The sequence below is a fragment of the Musca vetustissima genome, unplaced genomic scaffold (genome assembly GCF_032173495.1).
Source record: "Musca vetustissima isolate MV318-11 ecotype Yass unplaced genomic scaffold, APGP_CSIRO_Mvet_v1 utg35446, whole genome shotgun sequence".
NCBI classification, from domain to species: domain Eukaryota; kingdom Metazoa; phylum Arthropoda; class Insecta; order Diptera; family Muscidae; genus Musca; species Musca vetustissima.
Window position 1 is genome coordinate 136,457 of NW_026880501.1, and position 19,364 is coordinate 155,820.

Genomic DNA, 19,364 nt, shown 5'->3' on the forward strand with positions numbered 1-19,364 from the left:
AATGCTTCTAATAAAAACAAATTCAAATGCGTCATGTTAGGCACGGCGGAGGAAACGCCATGTTATGGAGTGGTTTTAACTTGTTGAACCTAGGGCCGATAGAAAAATGATAATACAATAATTAGAGAAGTCTATTGAGTGCTTTGCAGACTCATATCAACCTGATGAGCCGACTCATTTTATTTTTGATATTTTCTTAACCCTAAACCTTCGTTATTTCTGGGTTTCAGCAACAATCTTCCTTACAGAATCTTCAAAGTCTCTCTTATTATATTTATCCTTGTATAATGTATCCGGAACTTCAAATGGTTCTTGCATCTGGTCTATATTTACTGTATATGCATTATTTTTATTCTTCAATTTATGCCTTATTATTTTTTTATTTTTCAATTTACGCTTTATTTGTGCTCCATTGTGTTCAACTTCCACATCGACTCGCGGAACATCAACGTGACCTTTCTATTTTTAGTAGTCTCCGTCACACTTGTCCTTAAGTCTTAAGATTTCTTTAGAGTTATTTTCGAATGTTCTTTATTCACGCCTCTATTTCTTGTCAGGTCGTATCCTCTTTTAAAATTCATTTCTTTTTCTAATATTTCGTAGCAAATCTCAAGAAAGAGAAATCTTTTAGGGAGAATACTATCTCCAAGTAATTTCGAGTTTCGATCTCGTTAAAATCATACCGTACTCCTAAACCGGTATGTAACATTGCGCCTATCACGCCACAAACCAATTTTATTGTTCTTTTACGGCCTACTTCATTTTACTGAAGAGAACGATCACTACACTATACGCTAATACTGTGGACCGATCAGTTTTGTTAGGTAGTTTCTTTTTGAAGATTAATTTTCCTTGCTAATTATTTCTTTCCTGATAGAGAAAAGTAGAAAAAAAAATAGTAGAAAAGTAAATTTGTGAAATTCCGCACAGATTTGATTTTCATCATAGGTCTGTTCATATTTCACAAATATGTATTTACCACGAACAAAGGATAGTGGGAGAATTTGCTTTGCTTGTAGTTAATATACAATAGCGAGCTATGTTTAAGTGTGGCAATTTTTAAAATTATTTTTACTTTTGTAAAAAACATTTAACTTGTGTAAATCAAATTTGAAACGCGTTATTGTTAGTTTAAAAATTTTAAATGGTATAATTAACAGCAAAAGAATATATGAAATAAAATGAAATGCTATATAAAAATTTGTAAATACATACTCGGTTAAAAACACACTTCTTGATCGCTCGTTCTAGCCTCGTTGTCAATTCCGAGGCAACAATACTAATAAGAGCATCGTAGTTCCGGGATGTTAAGCATTGTTTGAATGTGTTCAGCAATCCATCAATTTGAACAATAAGAAATTGTATAAATGTTTCCCCAGCCTCATATGCCGCTAATTCTTCCTGCAATGGAAATGTATATATAAAATAGTAAATTATGCATAAATTCTTTATTGTTATTTTCAAATGTAGTATTATAAACAAAAATCTGTTTTAAAATTGTAAATTTTTTAGCCAATATATATTTGCAAAGATAAACCTATATTGTTACATTAATCAAATAATACATAAAATAATAAAAAAATAAAATCAAAACTGCTTTATAGGTTATTTGCTTTCTTTTTTTTTTGTACATAAATTATTTGATAAGAGTATATATTATTCTTGAAGAAAACGAACTTCTTCTAAACGAACAAATATGCTTGCGCACTACTAGTTCATTATAATCGCACTCGACTGTATTTATTACCTGCGTATTAAATATAAGCTCTAAATAATTTTGTGGGGAACATTGGGCCACAAAGGATTAATATGTTTTTTTTTTTTGGTAACCCTTTGCTTTGAACAAAAAGGACACAAAACCTGTCAGTATCTAACTGAATATATGTTTTCTCTGCGAAGCCTATGTTTTGCCTTACCTTGGATATAGCGAACTTCTTCTAAACAAACAAATATGCTTGCGCACTACTAGTTCACTATAATCGAACTCGACTGTATTTACTATCTGCGTATTAAATATAAGCTCTAAATAATTTTGTGGGGAACATTGGGCCACAAAGGATTAATATGTTTTTTTTTTTTTTTGGTAACCCTTTACTGAAAATTTAATCAATTATAATCCCGAACAGCTTTATTAAAACAAACTTAAAAACTATCACTCCAATGATAAATGAAAATAAGATTGAAATTGACTCTGACGACGAAAATGTAGTGTCAATAAATGGTATTAATTTGAAATATGAAGAAAATGTCCCTCTTTTAAATAAAACTATATTGACGTGAAAACAATATTTAAAATGAATAATTGGGATATAAAAGAAAAAATTGTGTCGGGTGAATACAAAATAAGTGACAAAAGAGGACGAAGCAAAGTATGGGACTGTTTTAGCATTATAAAAAATGAAAATTATATTGAAATCGAAAATTTTGTTGTCTGCAAAACGTGTAATAATGTATATAAATATAATAAAAATTCCCTATCGAACTTAAACAAACACAAATGTTATTCTATAGTGCAAAACGAAAAAGATAGTCAATTAACCCTTTGTGGCCCAATGTTGCCCACAGGCAACAAAATGTTTTAGAGCTTATATTTTATATTCAGCTAGTAGATATGCATTATTTGGATTTCATATGTGAAGACCTAATTATGGACGACACATATCAAAAGAAAAATCAAAAAATTCAAAAATTTGGTAAAGTTATGAGCTTTTCAATATAGAGAAGAGGGTAAATTTGTGTACAGTACTAATTTGTGTATACAGTCCAAATTATTTAAATCGCTTCGTATTCAAATTGTACAAATTCTACCCTCAGAATTATTTTTGATTCTTGTAAAATTGAATACAGAGGATAATTTAAAATAATTTTTCTGACGATTTTGCATTTGGTTTTCTTGATATTGGACTTTATTTTTTCCGAAAGAATGTACTGTATCTCCCGAATGCAAGGATATATCAATGTCAAATTTTGTGCCTATCCTATTTAGGATAGTTGCATTAAATCTGTGAACAGAAATTGGTCCTAAGATTGCGGGAAAAAATTCGGGACTCAAAGGGTTAATTGACCCCAACAACGACGCTAAAAAAGCCTGCACAGAAATTATTACAGAATGGGTAGTCGGAGATATTCGACCTTACTCATTAGTAAAGGACAGGTGGTTAAAATCCTACTCAAAAATGTTGTTATCCCTCGGAAGTAAGTTTGGTGCCAATCTTAAAGTAGATACTTTACTTCCTCATCCAACAACATTATACAGAAACGTTGAGAATAGTTATGCTACGCACTTTGCGAAGCTCAAATGTGATATTTCGGCAATAAGAAACGTTGGATATGCTCTTACGTGTGACCTATGGTCAGAAAACAACTCCAAAATTTCTTACCTCGCATTAAGGGACCATTTTATTGTGGATGGAGATTATAAAAGTAAGCTTCTGGGAGTAAAGTCAATGAAAGGTATTCTAAACACTTACCCGTGTTGGTAATTTGAAAATTCGTTCAAAATAGTAGAGAAAAATTTTAAAGGTTGTATTACTAAAGATGTTCGTTATTTCCTTTATACAGGCACCAATATAAAACGTAAGTTGGATAATTTGCTTGCTGAGTTTGATTGTTCCTTAAATGACAGCACAGTTATAGTTACCGATAGAGGGAGCAATATAAAAGCGGCATTAAAAGAACATGAAAATATTCATTGCATCAATAACCTGCTTCACAACACAATAGAAAAATGCATAAAAACATCCCCACAAATAGATGAAATTGTTACAATGTCATCTAAACTAGTCAATTTTTTTAAAAAAATCAGGTTTGAATTGTGATTTAAATACTTCATTAAAAAGCTATACACCAACAAGGTGGAACATTGTTTATTTTACATTACTATCAATTAAAACTAATTTTGCTAATGTGCGTGAAGATAAATTCGTTTTTAACTAGCAAAGACACACACCAGTATGTGTGGTTGTGTTCAGTATAACAGTTTTATAATACGGTATAACAGAGTTCACGGAAAATAAATTCTGATTTATTACGAAATTATATATATTTAAATTATATTCAGAATATGTATTCATTCATCATTTTGTGAATATTAGTTATGATGTATTATGATAAAAAAATTTGAAATAAAGAAAAAAGAACAATATATGTTTTAACCCACTGTGCGGGATCTATAAAAGATACGCCCGATCTGAAGGTACCGTATGAAAGCTTGTCTCCCCTACTTTTAGAAAATATTTTTTTCAGAATTTTCTGAAACAGAAATTTTGAGAAAAAATTTTTTGAAAAAAAATATAATTTTAAGGGACATTGTGTTCAGAAAACCACGGTGCAGGAACTATAAAAGATACGCCTGATCCGAAGGTACCGTATGAAAGCTGGTCTCCTTTACTTTTAGAAAATATTTTTTTCAGAATTTTCTGAAACAGAAATTTTGAGAAAAAAATTTTTGAAAAAATATATAATAGTATAGGGCATTATATTCAGAGAACCACTGTGCGGGAACTATAAAAGATACGCCTGATCCGAAGGTACCTTATGAAATCTGGTCTCCTCTACTTTTAGAAAATATTTTTTTCAGAATTTTCTGAAACAGAAATTTTGAGAAAAAAAAATTTTAAAAAATATATAATTTTAAGGGACATTGTGTTCAGAAAGCCACTGTGCAGGAACTACAAAAGATACGCCTGATCCGAAGGTACCGTATGAAAGCTTGTCTCCCCTACTTTTAGAAAATATTTTTTTCAGAATTTTCTGAAACAGAAATTTTGAGAAAAAAATTTTTGAAAAAATATATAATAGTAAGGGGCATTATATTCAGAGAACCACTGTGCGGGAACTATAAAAGATACGCCTGATCCGAAGGTACCTTATGAAATCTGGTCTCCTCTACTTTTAGAAAATATTTTTTTCAGAATTTTCTGAAACAGAAATTTTGAGAAAAAAAATTTTAAAAAATATATAATTTTAAGGGACATTGTGTTCAGAAAACCACTGTGCAGGAACTACAAAAGATACGCCTGATCCGAAGGTACCGCATGGAAGCTCGTCTCCTCTACTTTCAGAAAATATTGTATTTAGAATTTTCTGAAACAGAAATTTTGAGAAAATTTAAAAAAAATATATAACATTTTTGGGACCACATGTTCAGAGAACCACTGTGCGGGATCTATAAAAGATACGCCTGATCTGAAGGTACCGTATGAAAGCTTGTCTCCTTTACTTTTAGAAAATATTTTTTTTCAGAATTTTCTGAAGCAGAAATTTTGAGAAAAAAATTTTTGAAAAAATATATAATATTAAGGGGCATTATATTCAGAGAACCACTGTGCGGGAACTATAAAAGATACGCCTGATCCGAAGGTACCTTATGAAAGCTGGTCTCCTCAACTTTTAGAAAATATTTTTTTCAGAATTTTCTGAAACAGAAATTTTGAGAAAAAAAATTTGAAAAAAAAATATAATTTTAAGGGACATTGTGTTCAGAAAACCACTGTTCGGGAACTATAAAGGATACGCCTGATCCGAAGGTACCGTATGAAAGCTGGTCTCCTCTACTTTTAGAAAATATTGTATTTAGAATTTTCTGAAAAAGAAATTTTGAGAAAATTTTTTCAAAAAAATATATAATTTTTAGGGATCACATGTTCAGAGAACCACTCCTCTACATTATGTTACGAAAACCACTGTGCGGGAACTATAAAAGATACGCCTGATTCGAAGGTACCTTATGAAAGCTTGTCTCCTCTACTTTTAGAAAATATTTTATTTAGAATTTTCTGAAACAGAAATTTTGAAAAAAAAAATAATTTTAAGGGACCACATGTTCAGAGAACCACTGTGGGGGAACTATAAAAGATACGCCTGATCTGAAGAAAATATTTTTTTCAGAATTTTCTGAAACAGAAATTTTGATTTTTTTACGTATCGTTAAGGGCTACAAAACGAATTTAACTAGCAAAGACACACAGAAGTACAGTATAAACTTGATAATCCGGACCTCGACAATCCGGATTATTCGGTAATCCGGACTGCATTTCACAACCCATTGCGTATCCTATAATCCGGATTGATTGACCTATTTGACTCAAAAATCCGGATTGTAAAGATACGTTACTTTTTATTTTAATAAAAAAATCGTTGCAAATTTAATTGAAAATGGTACCAATTGTATTCAAAGTTCATATTTTTGAAGTGAATAAATAACAAATAATAATTAATTTTAAAATATGTTTTAAGAACTAAAAAACTCCGATAATATTTAATTTAAATTGAAAAAAAAAAAAAATATGTTTATAATTTATTTTATGAAAAATGAAACTCCAGACAGGTGGACATATAAGCATATGAACCAGTTGTAAATTACACAGAAAGCATTTGAACTTGTTTTATTATGTCATTATTATTTATGACTATTGAAATGTTTTTATGTACATTTAATACACACTTTTATTTAATATCTATTGAAGACATATACTATTGAAACATAAATGAGCGCTGTTTTTCCCTAGAAGTACATGTTTCCCATATTGCATTCTTAGATGTCACATATTTTCCAATAATCTATTTATAGCTCTTTATACTAGTGCGTGTGCGTGTGTGGATTCAACACACAAAATATGCGCTGATTGAGAGTCCACTTTAAGGGTTGTTTATTACCAAGAACAAAAATGTAACGTTTGCTATTTTTTGTTGTTGTTGCATAACAACGAAAAGCTTAATGATCTCATCGGAACGGAAACAAAACAAATATGGTATTTCTACAAACGAAGAACGTGGAGTAGCTCAGTGGGTAAGCAGGTAGATGCAGTGCAAAGTGTGAATTTAGTCGTACGGACGTGGGTTCAATTCCCGTCGGAGGAAAATTTCATCTATAATTTTTTTAATTTTAAATGAATTAAATAACATTAATTTATATATATTTAATTTCCATAATTAAAGAAAATATACATATTTTCAAAAACTACCTTTTTTTATAAATACACGTATTGTTGTCTTTCGAATTTTTTAGAAATACACGCTTTTTGTGTATTCCAAAAAATATTTGTTCTGCGATTACATCGATTACAAACATCCATGTTTTGTGGTTATTCAGAAAATTTCTAAAATAATGAAATATTTGGTAGTTTATTTTTTTTTAAATACACGCGTTGTTTTTATTTGAAAACGCTTTTTTGTACAAATACACGTTTGTGGTTTATTCAATAAAAATGTTTTAAAAACTGCAAAACCTTGTAATATAACATTGTCGTTATTCGAAAAATATTTTTCAAATACACGATATATTTTTTAACAAATTCACGCCATGTGGACATTTTTAAAAACCTATGGCTTGTGGCTTTTCGAAAAAATATTTTTTAAACAAATCTAAGCCTTGTGATTATGTTTTGATTAACGACAATGTTATATCACAATGTTTTGCAGTCTTTAAAACTTTTTTATTGAATAACTTTTTTAATGAATACCCTTCACCACACCGTGGTACAGGGTAATATGTCTTTGTGCATATGTTTATAACAAGCAAAAGGAAGTGAGATATACATATGGTTCCTTTTGAGAATATGCAAAGAATCACTTTTTAAGACGATTTATGCATGTCCGTCCTTCCGTCCATGTTAAATTGTAAACAAAGTACAGCTCGCATTTATGATCCGAATTGGATGAAATTTGGCATAGGTCACGTATTTGGCCCAAGGACGAACCCTATTGATATTTGGAAAATATAGCTCCCATATACATTTTCGTCCGATTTAATATAAATGGTGTACCAAAGTCCCTATATATCTTTCGATTTGAAAGAAATTTGGTACAATGTACTGAATTTGGTCTAGAATGATGTTTGCTAAGTTTCCTGAAAATCAGTTCAGATTTAGATATAGCTCCCATATATATTTTCCTCCGATTTAATGTAAATTGTGCAATAAATACTCAAAATTTGTCCCATTGTCACACAATTTTGTACAATGAACAATATATGTATATATTATATATATTAATATAGGTTAATCTTTGGCAAGTCTCATTGAAATCGGTTCAGATTTCGATATAGTTTCTACATGTTTATTTTCGTCCGATTTTACACAAAAATGACACAAATTTCACAACATACTGAGGTTAGTATAACCTAGATGTTGGATATAAATACTTCACCAAGGTAGGTCCAATCGGCACAAAATTTAGCTCAACTAAACTTGCCACATGTTATGTTATAGTAACTTCAGTACGTAGTGCTAAATTTTGTGCCGATTGGATCAGGCGTATCTTTTATAGTTCCCGCACAGTGGTTCTCTGAATATAATGTCCTTTAAAATTATATATATATATATATTTATATATATTTAATTTTTTCTAAAATTTTCTGTTTCAGAAATTTATAAATAAAATATTTTCTAAAAGCAAAATGAAAATATATTATGAATATAAAATAAATATATTATTTCAAAAAAAAAAAAAAAACGAATTCATTTTCTCCTCTGAATTTGTTATACTGCATACAGTACATACTGAGCACAAGCCACATACTGGTGTGTGTCTTTGCTAGTTAAATTCGTTTTGTAGCCCTTAACGATACGTTTAAAAAAATTCAAAATTTCTGTTTCAGAAAATTCTAAATAAAATATTTTCTAAAAGTAGAGGAGACCAGCTTTCATAAGGTACCTTCGGATCAGGCGTATCTTTTATAGTTCCCGCACAGTGGTTCTCTGAATATAATGCCCCTTAAAATTATATATTTTTTTCAAAATTTTTTTTTCTCAAAATTTCTGTTTCAGAAACTTCTGAAAAAAATATTTTCAAAAATTAGAGGAGACAAGCTTTCATACGGTACCTTCAGATCAGGCGTATCTTTTATAGTTCCCGCACAGTGGGTTAAAACATATATTGTTCTTTTTTCTTTATTTCAGACAATATTATTTGTTTTTTACAAATTTTTTTAACTCATATTCACAAAATGAAAATATATTCTGAATATAATTTAAATATATATAATTTCGTAATAAATCAGAATTTATTTTCCGTGAACTCTGTTATACCGTATTACAAAACTGTTATACTGAACACAACCACACATACTGGTTTGTGTCTTTGCTAGTTAAAAACGAATTTATCTTCACGCACATATTTTGCTAATATTCAAAAAATTCTTTACGAGAAAAATCTTTCTGAGAAATATTGTATTATAAAAGAATATAATCTGGACCAAATAATATCAATTTTACAGCCATTCATGAAAGCCTCGCAAGCTCTTGAGGGTAGTTCCTATGTTACCCTACATTTAGTTCACCTTCACGTTAATAATTTAAAAGCAATAGTCAGTGGCACTAGTAATGAAGAACCTACTTTTATTACTTAGTTTAAAAAAGATATTTATGACACTTTAACTTCCTTAGTAGACAAAAACATAACAATTTATCATATTTTATTTATCATATTTTTATTTCCACCGGCAAATAAGCTTACACAGTTTAGTAATGAAGAGCAAGATGAAATAATTAGCAAGTGCAAATCTTTGTTGCTTCCTTTCGCAAATGAAGTAGTAAATGATGTTGCAGATATTGAACCAAACTCATCGAAAATATATTCTCTATTTGAAAAGTATGTGCAACCCATACAACGTGCTACTTCTAACCAATCCATTATTGAAAATGAAATAACTAAATATAAAAACACTGTAGTGGGTCTTGAAAATGATTTTAATGCTTTGAAATGATGGAACGATAGAAAGAAGGAGTTCCCATTATTATATAAACTGTGCTGCCGGATATTTGCAATACCGGCATCTAGTGCACCGCCAGAGAGAATATTCTCTATTGCGTGAACATTAATAACGGATAAAAGATCAAAACTAGGAGCTAATAAAAACTCGTTTAATGAAATTTTATTTGTTAATATTAATTCTAAAGAATAATAACATACATGTTTGAATTTATAATTATTTTATTATAAGCGTTATTTTTTTTAACTTATTGTTTATTTTCAAAGAACTGAATTGTTAGTTATTGACTAAATGTTATTTATATGAATCCCGAGGGAGTTTGTCAGTCTCCTACGGGGCGCGTCCCCAGGTGGCGGATAGGGGGAAGTTGGATGATCAGACTATCTCATTACCATCAGCTAAACCCTGGAGGTAAAGGAATAGTCTGATCACCCCACTTTAGGGCTTTTTGCCCCGCGGACCAAAACTGACTACGGGGGTGTTCCCTTAAAACAAAAAACAAAGATGGAAAATAAGGAAGATAAAATAAAAGTTACGGTGCAGAGCCTAAATAACTCAGTACCGGCGAGTGTCGTTGATCTGCCACGAGTCACGCCCCGTCGTCATCCAGCGATCGTGAGCAAAAATCTCCTACAGATGTGGGTGCCTTGACATCTGTAGTCGAAGGTATCGCTACAAGCACTCAGCCAGCAGGCACAAACAAGTTAGACTTCGGTCATCACCAGGGAGGCGAAAGCCTGACCCAACCTTCAGAGGCAGGTGGGGACTCGAATTCTAACTCCGGGTCTGACCAAGAAAGTAAGATCGATAGAACCGTCCTAGAATGCCGGAAGAGAGAAGAGGCCGATACGATGGTGGAAGAAGTGAGCAAAGACATAGCGAAGCTCAAAACCAAAAGCAGCTATCTGGGACACAAAGGCGAAAACTGGCCAGGATGAACCGGAGAAACAAAATCAAACAGGAACGGGATGCCCTGAAGGATAAGCCTTATCTTCCCTCCACTTCCTCGAAGGAGCAGACCAATGCCAAACCTACAAAAAAGAAAAAGAGCTTCACGCCGACCGATAGAAAGAGAAGGCTAAGCATGACCCCTAGTCAAGGAGGCTGTCCACAGAATCCATCGACAGAGGGTGGCGAAGTTGGCTCTAATATCGAAAGGTTGCCAGAAGGCGCTACAGGGACGAGCTCTGCTATGCAGTAATCGACGAACGTAGTGCATCCGGTAAACTTAAAAAGGAGACGCATGATGAGGTGATAAATGCGGTCAACAAAAAGATCATGGAGCACCTGCGGCAAGGTGGAGAGCCCATAGATCTGAATAGCTGCGAATTCAAAGGGGACTTCCTAATGCTGAAGTTCGAGTCCTCAAAGAGCATTGAGGTCCTCAAGAATTTAGGGGCAAGTGTTGCCCCCACGGACGAGGCAATCAAATTAAAGCTTGTATGGCAGAGAGACATCTCCCACCTACAAAAAGCTACGGTCTTCGACAGAGGACATGCTTGAAGTCTTTGGTCTGCAAAACAAAAAGTTTCTGTCAAAAACCCACACTCAAGCCGAAACGATGGTAGACAGTGAGGGCAATAGGATGGAAACAACTGAAGAAACAATAAGTCTTCTGATGAACGCTCTCTCCCACCGAACCCATCCATAAGTGATGACGCTACGGTAACAAGGGAAGCAAGATCTGTGGAACCTAAGATCGATGAATCAATGGTACGAGATGCTATAAAGAGCTTCTCACCATATAAAGCGGCAGGGCCAGACAATGTATTCTCTGCTCTTTTACAAAAAGAGGTCGACTATATATCACCATATTTAGCGGCACTCTTTAATGCATGTATAAGGTTTGCGTACACACTCAAAGCCTGGCAGGAAGCCAGGGTAGTCTTCATACCCAAGCCCGGCAAGGCAAACTATGCAACACCAAAAGCCTACAGGCCAATTAGCCTTACTTCATTTCTACTCAAAACCATGGAACGGACAATCGACACCATGATAAAGAGCAGCATCCCCAATGACACTCTGAAATATAAACAACATGCGTACGTAAAGGGGAGATCAGTGGAAACCGCTTTACATGAGGTAGTACACTTTGCAAGAAAATGTACACTTTAGCAGTTTGCATTGACATCGAAGGGGCCTTTAATAATGTCAGCGCCGAAACACTTATCCAATCCTTAGAAGCCTTTAGTGTTGACCAGGCAATTATAGACTGGGTCAACCATATGCTAAGGAACAGATGGATAAACTGTAGCCTACAAGACACAACTATCTGGGACAAAGTAGGACAAGGGACACCGCAGGGAGGGATACTGTCACCACTCCTGTGGGTCACCACTATCAGTAGTCCCTTAAGGAACTTAACCGAAGATGGTTTTGAACCAGTCTGTTATGCAGACGACGTTATAATTCTTCTAAGGGGAAAGAAACGTAACTTACTATACAGGAAGGCTGAAACGGCGTTAAACATCGCTTTTAATTGGGCGAAGCCGAGGGGTCTAAACGTAAATCCGGACAAAACGGAAAGATGTCTCTTTACTAGAAAGACAAAAATAGGACAGTATGAAGAACCAATCTTTCAAAACAAAGTGATAGCAATATCAAATAAAGTCAAATATCTGGGTGTCATCCTAGATAGAAAACTTAGATGGAAAGACCACATACATCAACGGGTCGAAAAGGCCCATAGATGCTGGTCTTTCTGTAGAAGAGCCATGGGCTCCAAATGGGGTTTCAACCCAAAGATGGTACACTGGCCAATTCTAACTTACGCGTCTGTACTCTGGTGGACAGCAATAGACAAAAATGTAATGTAATAACACTACAGAAAGTCCAAAGAAATTGTTGTCTAGGCATATGCGGGGCAATGCGGACAACACCAACTAGGGCACTGGAAACTATATTGTATATACACCCAGTTGACATCAAAATAAAATACGAAGCGGCCATCGCAGCTTTCAGACTTAAAGCCATGAACGAGTGGAACGACAACGGACACTACACACCGCACGAAAATATACTACAGGCTACGATCGGACACTCAATTAACCACTTTGAATCAGATCGAATACCTGAAACAAGAGTAATAACATTGTGTGAAATTCTGATACCGGACAGAGACTCATGGAACAGTGGAACACTAGCACATATGCCTCCGGGAAACTGTTGTTACACGGATGGCTCCCGGCTAGCGGGAAAGACGGGACTGCGACTTTTTATTGAAGAACCGGGGACTGAAATCTCACTTCGCCTGCCAGATCACAACACGATCCTACAGCAATAAATATCACACAAAACGAAAAATAACGAGAGGATTGGAAAAAACACAAAAATCCTATGGGGAGACCCAAATGAGGATAAGACTAAGCAAATACTTACGCTAAACAAGAAAGAACTAAGCAGACTGATAGGCATTCTCACGGGACATCTTAACCAGCAGTCACATTTACACAAGATTGGGTGTTCGGGAAGCAGCAGGTGCAGAGCGTGTGGGGAAGACAACGAAAAGTTGGAACATTTCCTATGCCACTGCCCGGCTTTTGCATGCATCCGAACCCAATTCTTGAAAAACAACATTATTCCTGAACTTAATGACCTAAGGGGGTGTGAATGGAAAATACTAAAGGACTTCTGTAAAAACACAGAATTCCTAGAAGAATAGGGATACCAAACAAAAAATCTAAGAATAATGCCAATCTAAATACCTTTCCTTCCTAGAGCGCACAACAGGCCTCCTATGGCTTAAGTGTATGTCCCATAATGGACATGTGGTGGTCTCAACCACCCCTCTTCAAACTAACTAACTATTTATATTAATTAATAAAAGGTGTTGTTTCACAACATAAAACTAATACATATGTATTTTTTTATTTGCACGCAAATTGCATTCAAAACATAACAAATATTTTTGCCTGTCTTTGTTTGCTTTGCAATACATTTTTTTACAAATGTTCGACATAATACCATAAGTACTTATGGTATTCCCACCAGTAACTGTTTAATCTGTTTGAATAAATCAGAGGCAAACAGATATATTGCTCTCATTCTCTTTTTATCTAGTCACCAACATTCAGTTAGAGAGAATAACATTATCAACTTATAACAGAAACACGAATGTATTTAACTGTACATACTCACTTCTGTTATCGCACAGAAACAGGTATGTTAAGATGGAACTGTGCACGTCTTTAATTTATACCTTCTGGTCGAATACGAATGAGACCTAATTTCCCAGAAGCAGAAGCAGTTGGTCTAGCAAATGAGCGTGATGAGCTCCGTCGATCTAACCCAGCAGATCCCAGGGACTCGAAACCTGGCAAGAAGGATGATAGGAAACGAAACTGTGACTGATCTGAAGATATGCGCGAGTCATTTTAACCGGCGAAGAGAAGAGTATAAGATTTTTTTCCAGCAGAGGAGGTACCACCACAGTTCACGATATATGATATTGCATATGTCATCCGTAACGCGAAATCAACCAAAGCGTTGGGCCCTGACGGAATATCCATGTATATGCTGAAGCACCTGGACGAGGCGGGAGTCGACGTCCTCAACTTGTCGATAGCCACCCACGTCGTTCCCGGAGTCTCGACAATGGGCAGGGTGGTCCCGCTACTGAAGCCGGGCAAGGATGCCAGCAAAGGTGAATCTTTGAGGCATTACTCCTCCCCAATTAGAGAAAGCTATCCAGTTGCGAATCATCAAAATGGATTCCGTAAGCAACACAGTACAACAACAGCGTTGCACGCCATCTCCACACATATGATTGGAGGACTTAACCAGAACCGGCCGTGCGATAGAACAGTGTTGGTAGCGCTTGACCTACCAAAAACCTTAATACTGTCAATCAATCCACGCTATTTGAGGACATCGAGAGCACTTCCCTACGGCTGAATTTGAAACGTTTGACTATATGCGTGGACGCTTGGGGCGAAGATAAAGAAATCTTGTTGACCTCTTACAAAGCGTTAGGTCGCTCTGAGGACTGCGACAGGGTGCCTCGTCATGACACCAGTGGACCATCTTCATGAGGAGACGAAGATCCTTCCCTCACGTCAGCATAGCAATATGCTTTTGCAGTACCAGCTCGGGTGCTTCAGGGACAATCATCCCAACCATCGTATAATGGATAAGACTCGCCCGGCATGTCAGGAAGGATCTGCAAGATCTACAGAGAGAAGTTCAACGTTATAAAAGGGAGCCTCTAGATCAAGTTGCCTATCGAATAGGCCTGAATAGCATTCATACTGATGTAGTAGCTGCAGCGCTGTACGGATGCTGATTTAATGCCGTCCTCGGAGTTCACCGCTACAGAACGTCAGCTGGCCAGACAAACCAGAGTAGTTTTGGCCCCATTACGTTCAGGATGGTGCAGTCGTCTCAATTCGTATTGGACATGTGGGTCCTCATACCACACTGCACTTATTCAAATTTCCCAGCCAAATCTATTCGTCTTACTCCTGAAGATCTGTGGTTGCAGCCAGTGGAAGTAGCTGGATTTCTTAACTTGGACACAGAACCAGATTGAATTAAACCAGGAAAACGACATTCATATAAACTTCTACAACAACAATCATATTATTATTAGTTTATGACCGTACGGTCATAAACATTTCAGTGCACCTCGTACTATAGAAATCTTAAAGCTCTGCGGAGCATATATAAGACCAAGCTTCTAACCTGGCCATTGCATTTTTGTGTTGATTTCTCAATATTTACCACATAACTGAAAATGTGGAATTGTTTTAAGAGTTAAAAGTTGCTCCATGCCGTCAAAAATATTAAAAACAATCTTGAAATGGTAGTTTTAACAGATTTTTTGTAGGAATTCAAAGACAAATTTTTATAATTATCACATCAATTTTAATTTAAGTACATTTTTATCCAACTTCCATTACCAGTTTCCCTAACAGATTGGTTTTCTTTTCATATTAAAATGTATGATAGGATATATTTTTCCCAACTCAAGTTTAGAAAACCCTTAAGTTTGACCTGGGCGGTACCCATGGATGATATTGTTTTATGCAATATAAAAAAAATTTCGCCTCCATTTAAATCGCATTACAGGCGACGTCTGATATTGAAACTAATTTTTCATTTAGAATGTGATTGTCATGGAACAATGCTACAACAGAATGTATTGTGGTTCGTAGAATAAAGAGGTTGGTTCATAAGAGTATTTTTTGTGTTGAGTCGTCAAAGCAAATATGGTCTTTGTTGAGAAAGAATGGTGTGTTGAATGATACTGACGATTATGTTCATAGTGATGACGTTGAAGGTCTTAATAGAGAATTTGTTCGTAATCAGTCTCAAAGTAATATGCGTGAGCCTAATGTTCCTGAGGAAATTTTTGAAGGCTTTAGCTTCAGACCTGTAAATGGAGACGAAGTTGTTAGTGCTTTTCAAAGAATAAAGTCTACTGCTGTTGGATGTGAAGAATTTAAATTAAAAATTTTAAAGCTATTATTTCCTCATATTTGTGTATATGTAGTGCGAATCGTTAAAACTATTTTGACTACGTGAGTGTTTCCTGTGGATTGGAAAGTGGCGAAGGTTGTTCCAATTCCCAAAAAATTGTAATGGTGACATGAGACCCATATCTAGCATGCCTATATTGTCCAAGATGGTGGAATACGTTATGAAGAGTCAGATGGTCGAATATTTGGATTCATTTTTCATTTCATTCATTTTTGCACGACAGTCAATATGGATTTTTAGTTGCAATAGAAGTACAACGTCTTTACTTATTGACCTGACGGATAATATACGGAAAAAGGACAGTGATGGTGGTTGCTGTGTTCTTCTGTCACTTGATCTTGAAAAAAACCTTCGATAGAATTAATCACGCAACATTGTTTGAGAAACTTGTCCAAAAATTTAAATTTACGTCTTATGCCTGTAGGCTTATGTATTCATATTTGTGTGGTAGGAAGCAATATGTTAGTAGTAGAGGTTGTAGGTCTAGTGTTTTGTCTGTGAGTAGTGGGGTACCACAAGGTTCGGTCCTTGGTCCCTTGTTATTCATAATGTATATAATTGATCTGTTTAGTTGTATTGTTGGTAGTAATTGCTTAGCTTTTGCGCTTGCTGATGATGTGCAGCTTTTGTTTATGGGCGATTTAGTGTTGTTAGATGTTATGAAGAATACTATAAACTTTACTGTTAGTGTGTTGGTAGATTGGATGTTTGTTAATGGCTTATGTGTTAATTCAACCAAAACTAAAGCGATGTATTTTGGTAATATGCCCAATGATTCAATTTCTATTTCCATCCATAATAATATTATAGATGTTGTAAGTAGGTTGAATTATTTGGGTATAATGATTGATAAAAGTTTATCTTTTGAGTCGCATGTGAATTCAATTGCATCCAAAGTTAACTTTGTACTTAGAAAGTTATACACCTTGGATATTGTCCTCCCACGTGTTATTAAAACTCGCGCTGGTAATGCCAAAATTTTTGTATGGTATAGAAATCTTTAGTGGTTGTTGTGGTTTTGTTTTGCGTAAATTGCGTTTATTGTTCAATCGAGTTATGCGATACGCGTATTCTTTGAACTGGTGTCAGCATGTTTCGTTTTATGTTGAGAATTTTCTAGGTTGTAGTTTTAGAACATTTGTTCGTATTCGAAGTCTCTTATGTTTTTATAAGATTTTTTTAAATTGCAGGTTCCGCTAACGGTTGTCAATTTATTTTCTTTTGGAAGATCTGCTAGGAATTGTCAAATTGTTATTCCCAGACTGACATCGATTTTGGAGAGGTCATTTGTTGTAAGAGTAGCGAGGATTTTTAATAGTTTGCCACCACATCTTAAATTGTTTAATACGTTTAATTGTTTGCCCTAACTCATGATATTTAAATGTCTAATATTTTGTATCCGTTTTGTTTTTCTCATAGTTGAGTATGCATTAAAGTTATTTTTATTATAACTTAAAATACATTTCCTTTTTTATTATAAATTTATAGTTTTCAGAGTATTATAAGTGTTATAAATTTTGTGATTATATATACATATATTTTTTAACTTAAAAATTCTTAATTTTTTTATGTTTAAATTTTTTATTTCTTAAAAATTGTTTAAATTTTGTTATTCTATTTTTAAGGTTTAATATAAGTGCTAGTGTAGTTTAGGTTAACAGCCTGTTTTTTGTAAAATTCCAAACGAACGAATTCGAGTGACTTACGACCAAACTCCTTGGTTTTGAAAAATATGTCATTTATTTTTGTTTTGAATCAGAAAACCTTTATAAACATAAATAAAGGTTTGGTCGTAAGTCACTCGAATTCGTTCGTTTGGAATTTTACAAAAACAGGCTGTAAGTAGCTTTTGTAACGTATACGGCTATATTAAATTAAATTGATTTAAAATAGGAAGGTTTTTTACCGCCTTCGGGGAGCAGAGCTGAATGCTAACGGACCCGTCCACAGGTTGCGGATAGTGGGAAGCCCAATACTTTTCTTTGGGTAAATATTGGGTGAATATTAAATAAACAGTCGCGGACAATCAGCGGGTTCAGGGGGAGAGTCTCGGGGGAAATGACCGAGTGCCCATGATCGGTGAACTGACGAGGCGAGAATGGCGCCCCTAAATACCCATCTCAAAGGTCTGTGTCACTACTTCTTAAAAGTGACCCCCTAATGCTGGGGTGTCGTGTGACCTCGTGCCCATCAGTGTTCTAGGGTTTACATACAGGGTCCCGACTATACTAGAACGAAGCCTTGTTGATACCTTTGCGCCTCAGGCTTAGTTGCCAAGTCCTTAGCATGGTAAGAGCCTATGCTATGGTTGACATAAAAACCTCACCAAAATCATATTCTATGGAGCTAAGACTTCTAAGGTCGCGAGACTTCTCAGGCAGTTGGTCGTCGAAGGGGAGACTGCGACTGATGAGACTCCCCGTCGACAAAATGGATGAATGGCAAGTCAACGCCAAGGAGATTGGTTAACTACTACAACCGGTTCATATGGCGGGGCAGTGACTCCATAACGGGTAAGGAGTTCCTTTTGATCAAGAGTAACCTCAAATTCATTCGGAAGTTCTCCAGGAACTATCCAAACGAAATTGCGAGGGACTTCTTGATTGAAAGGATTCCTAAACCAAATAGGAAGACCACCACGGTAGTCCCTCCAAATGAGAATACTGCTGGAGAACCTAGCACATCTAGGAAGTTAGTGGCTGAGACGTCTAAGCCCTCAGTACCGCCCAAGGGTAAACTGAGCACTGAGACATCCCTGACACTAGCATCCACGAAAACGGAGGGTAAGGGACTGTCGAAGTCAGCCCGAAGGAGAGCCCGTAAAAATCCCTCCAAGAAGGCTGATAAAGCAGCGTTTTATTGGGCTATTTCCAAACGGGGATAATATTGATAATTTTGGGTAGTGAAATCATTTTAGTACGGAGATGTGGGCTACACTCAAACTTGGTTCAGTATTAATAATTTGTATTACAACAATGTGCATTACAATAAGAACCCCAAATACCGAATTATAGTCAAACGCGAAACGCCTAATTACCGAATATTGGGGCTACCATTATATGGGTGCTACCCAAATCTGCAGAAAAACAAGCACCATTAAACAATTATGATTTGACAGTTAAAAAATTAAAAATGTCTTTCCATGTGAAAGGTGATTTTTAAAAGATCCCACACT

The 19,364-nt window shown here is 35.0% G+C and overlaps 1 protein-coding gene across 1 annotated transcript in view; it reads right to left on the bottom strand.

Moving 5' to 3' along the window:
* Positions 1-19,364, bottom strand: part of LOC133326177 (conserved oligomeric Golgi complex subunit 4) — a 95,411-nt gene that overhangs the window by 31,271 nt on the left and 44,776 nt on the right. The window contains exon 5 of the mRNA XM_061534854.1: positions 1,216-1,401. Coding sequence (XP_061390838.1) covers positions 1,216-1,401 — 186 coding nt within the window. The remainder of the gene's footprint in view (positions 1-1,215; positions 1,402-19,364) is intronic.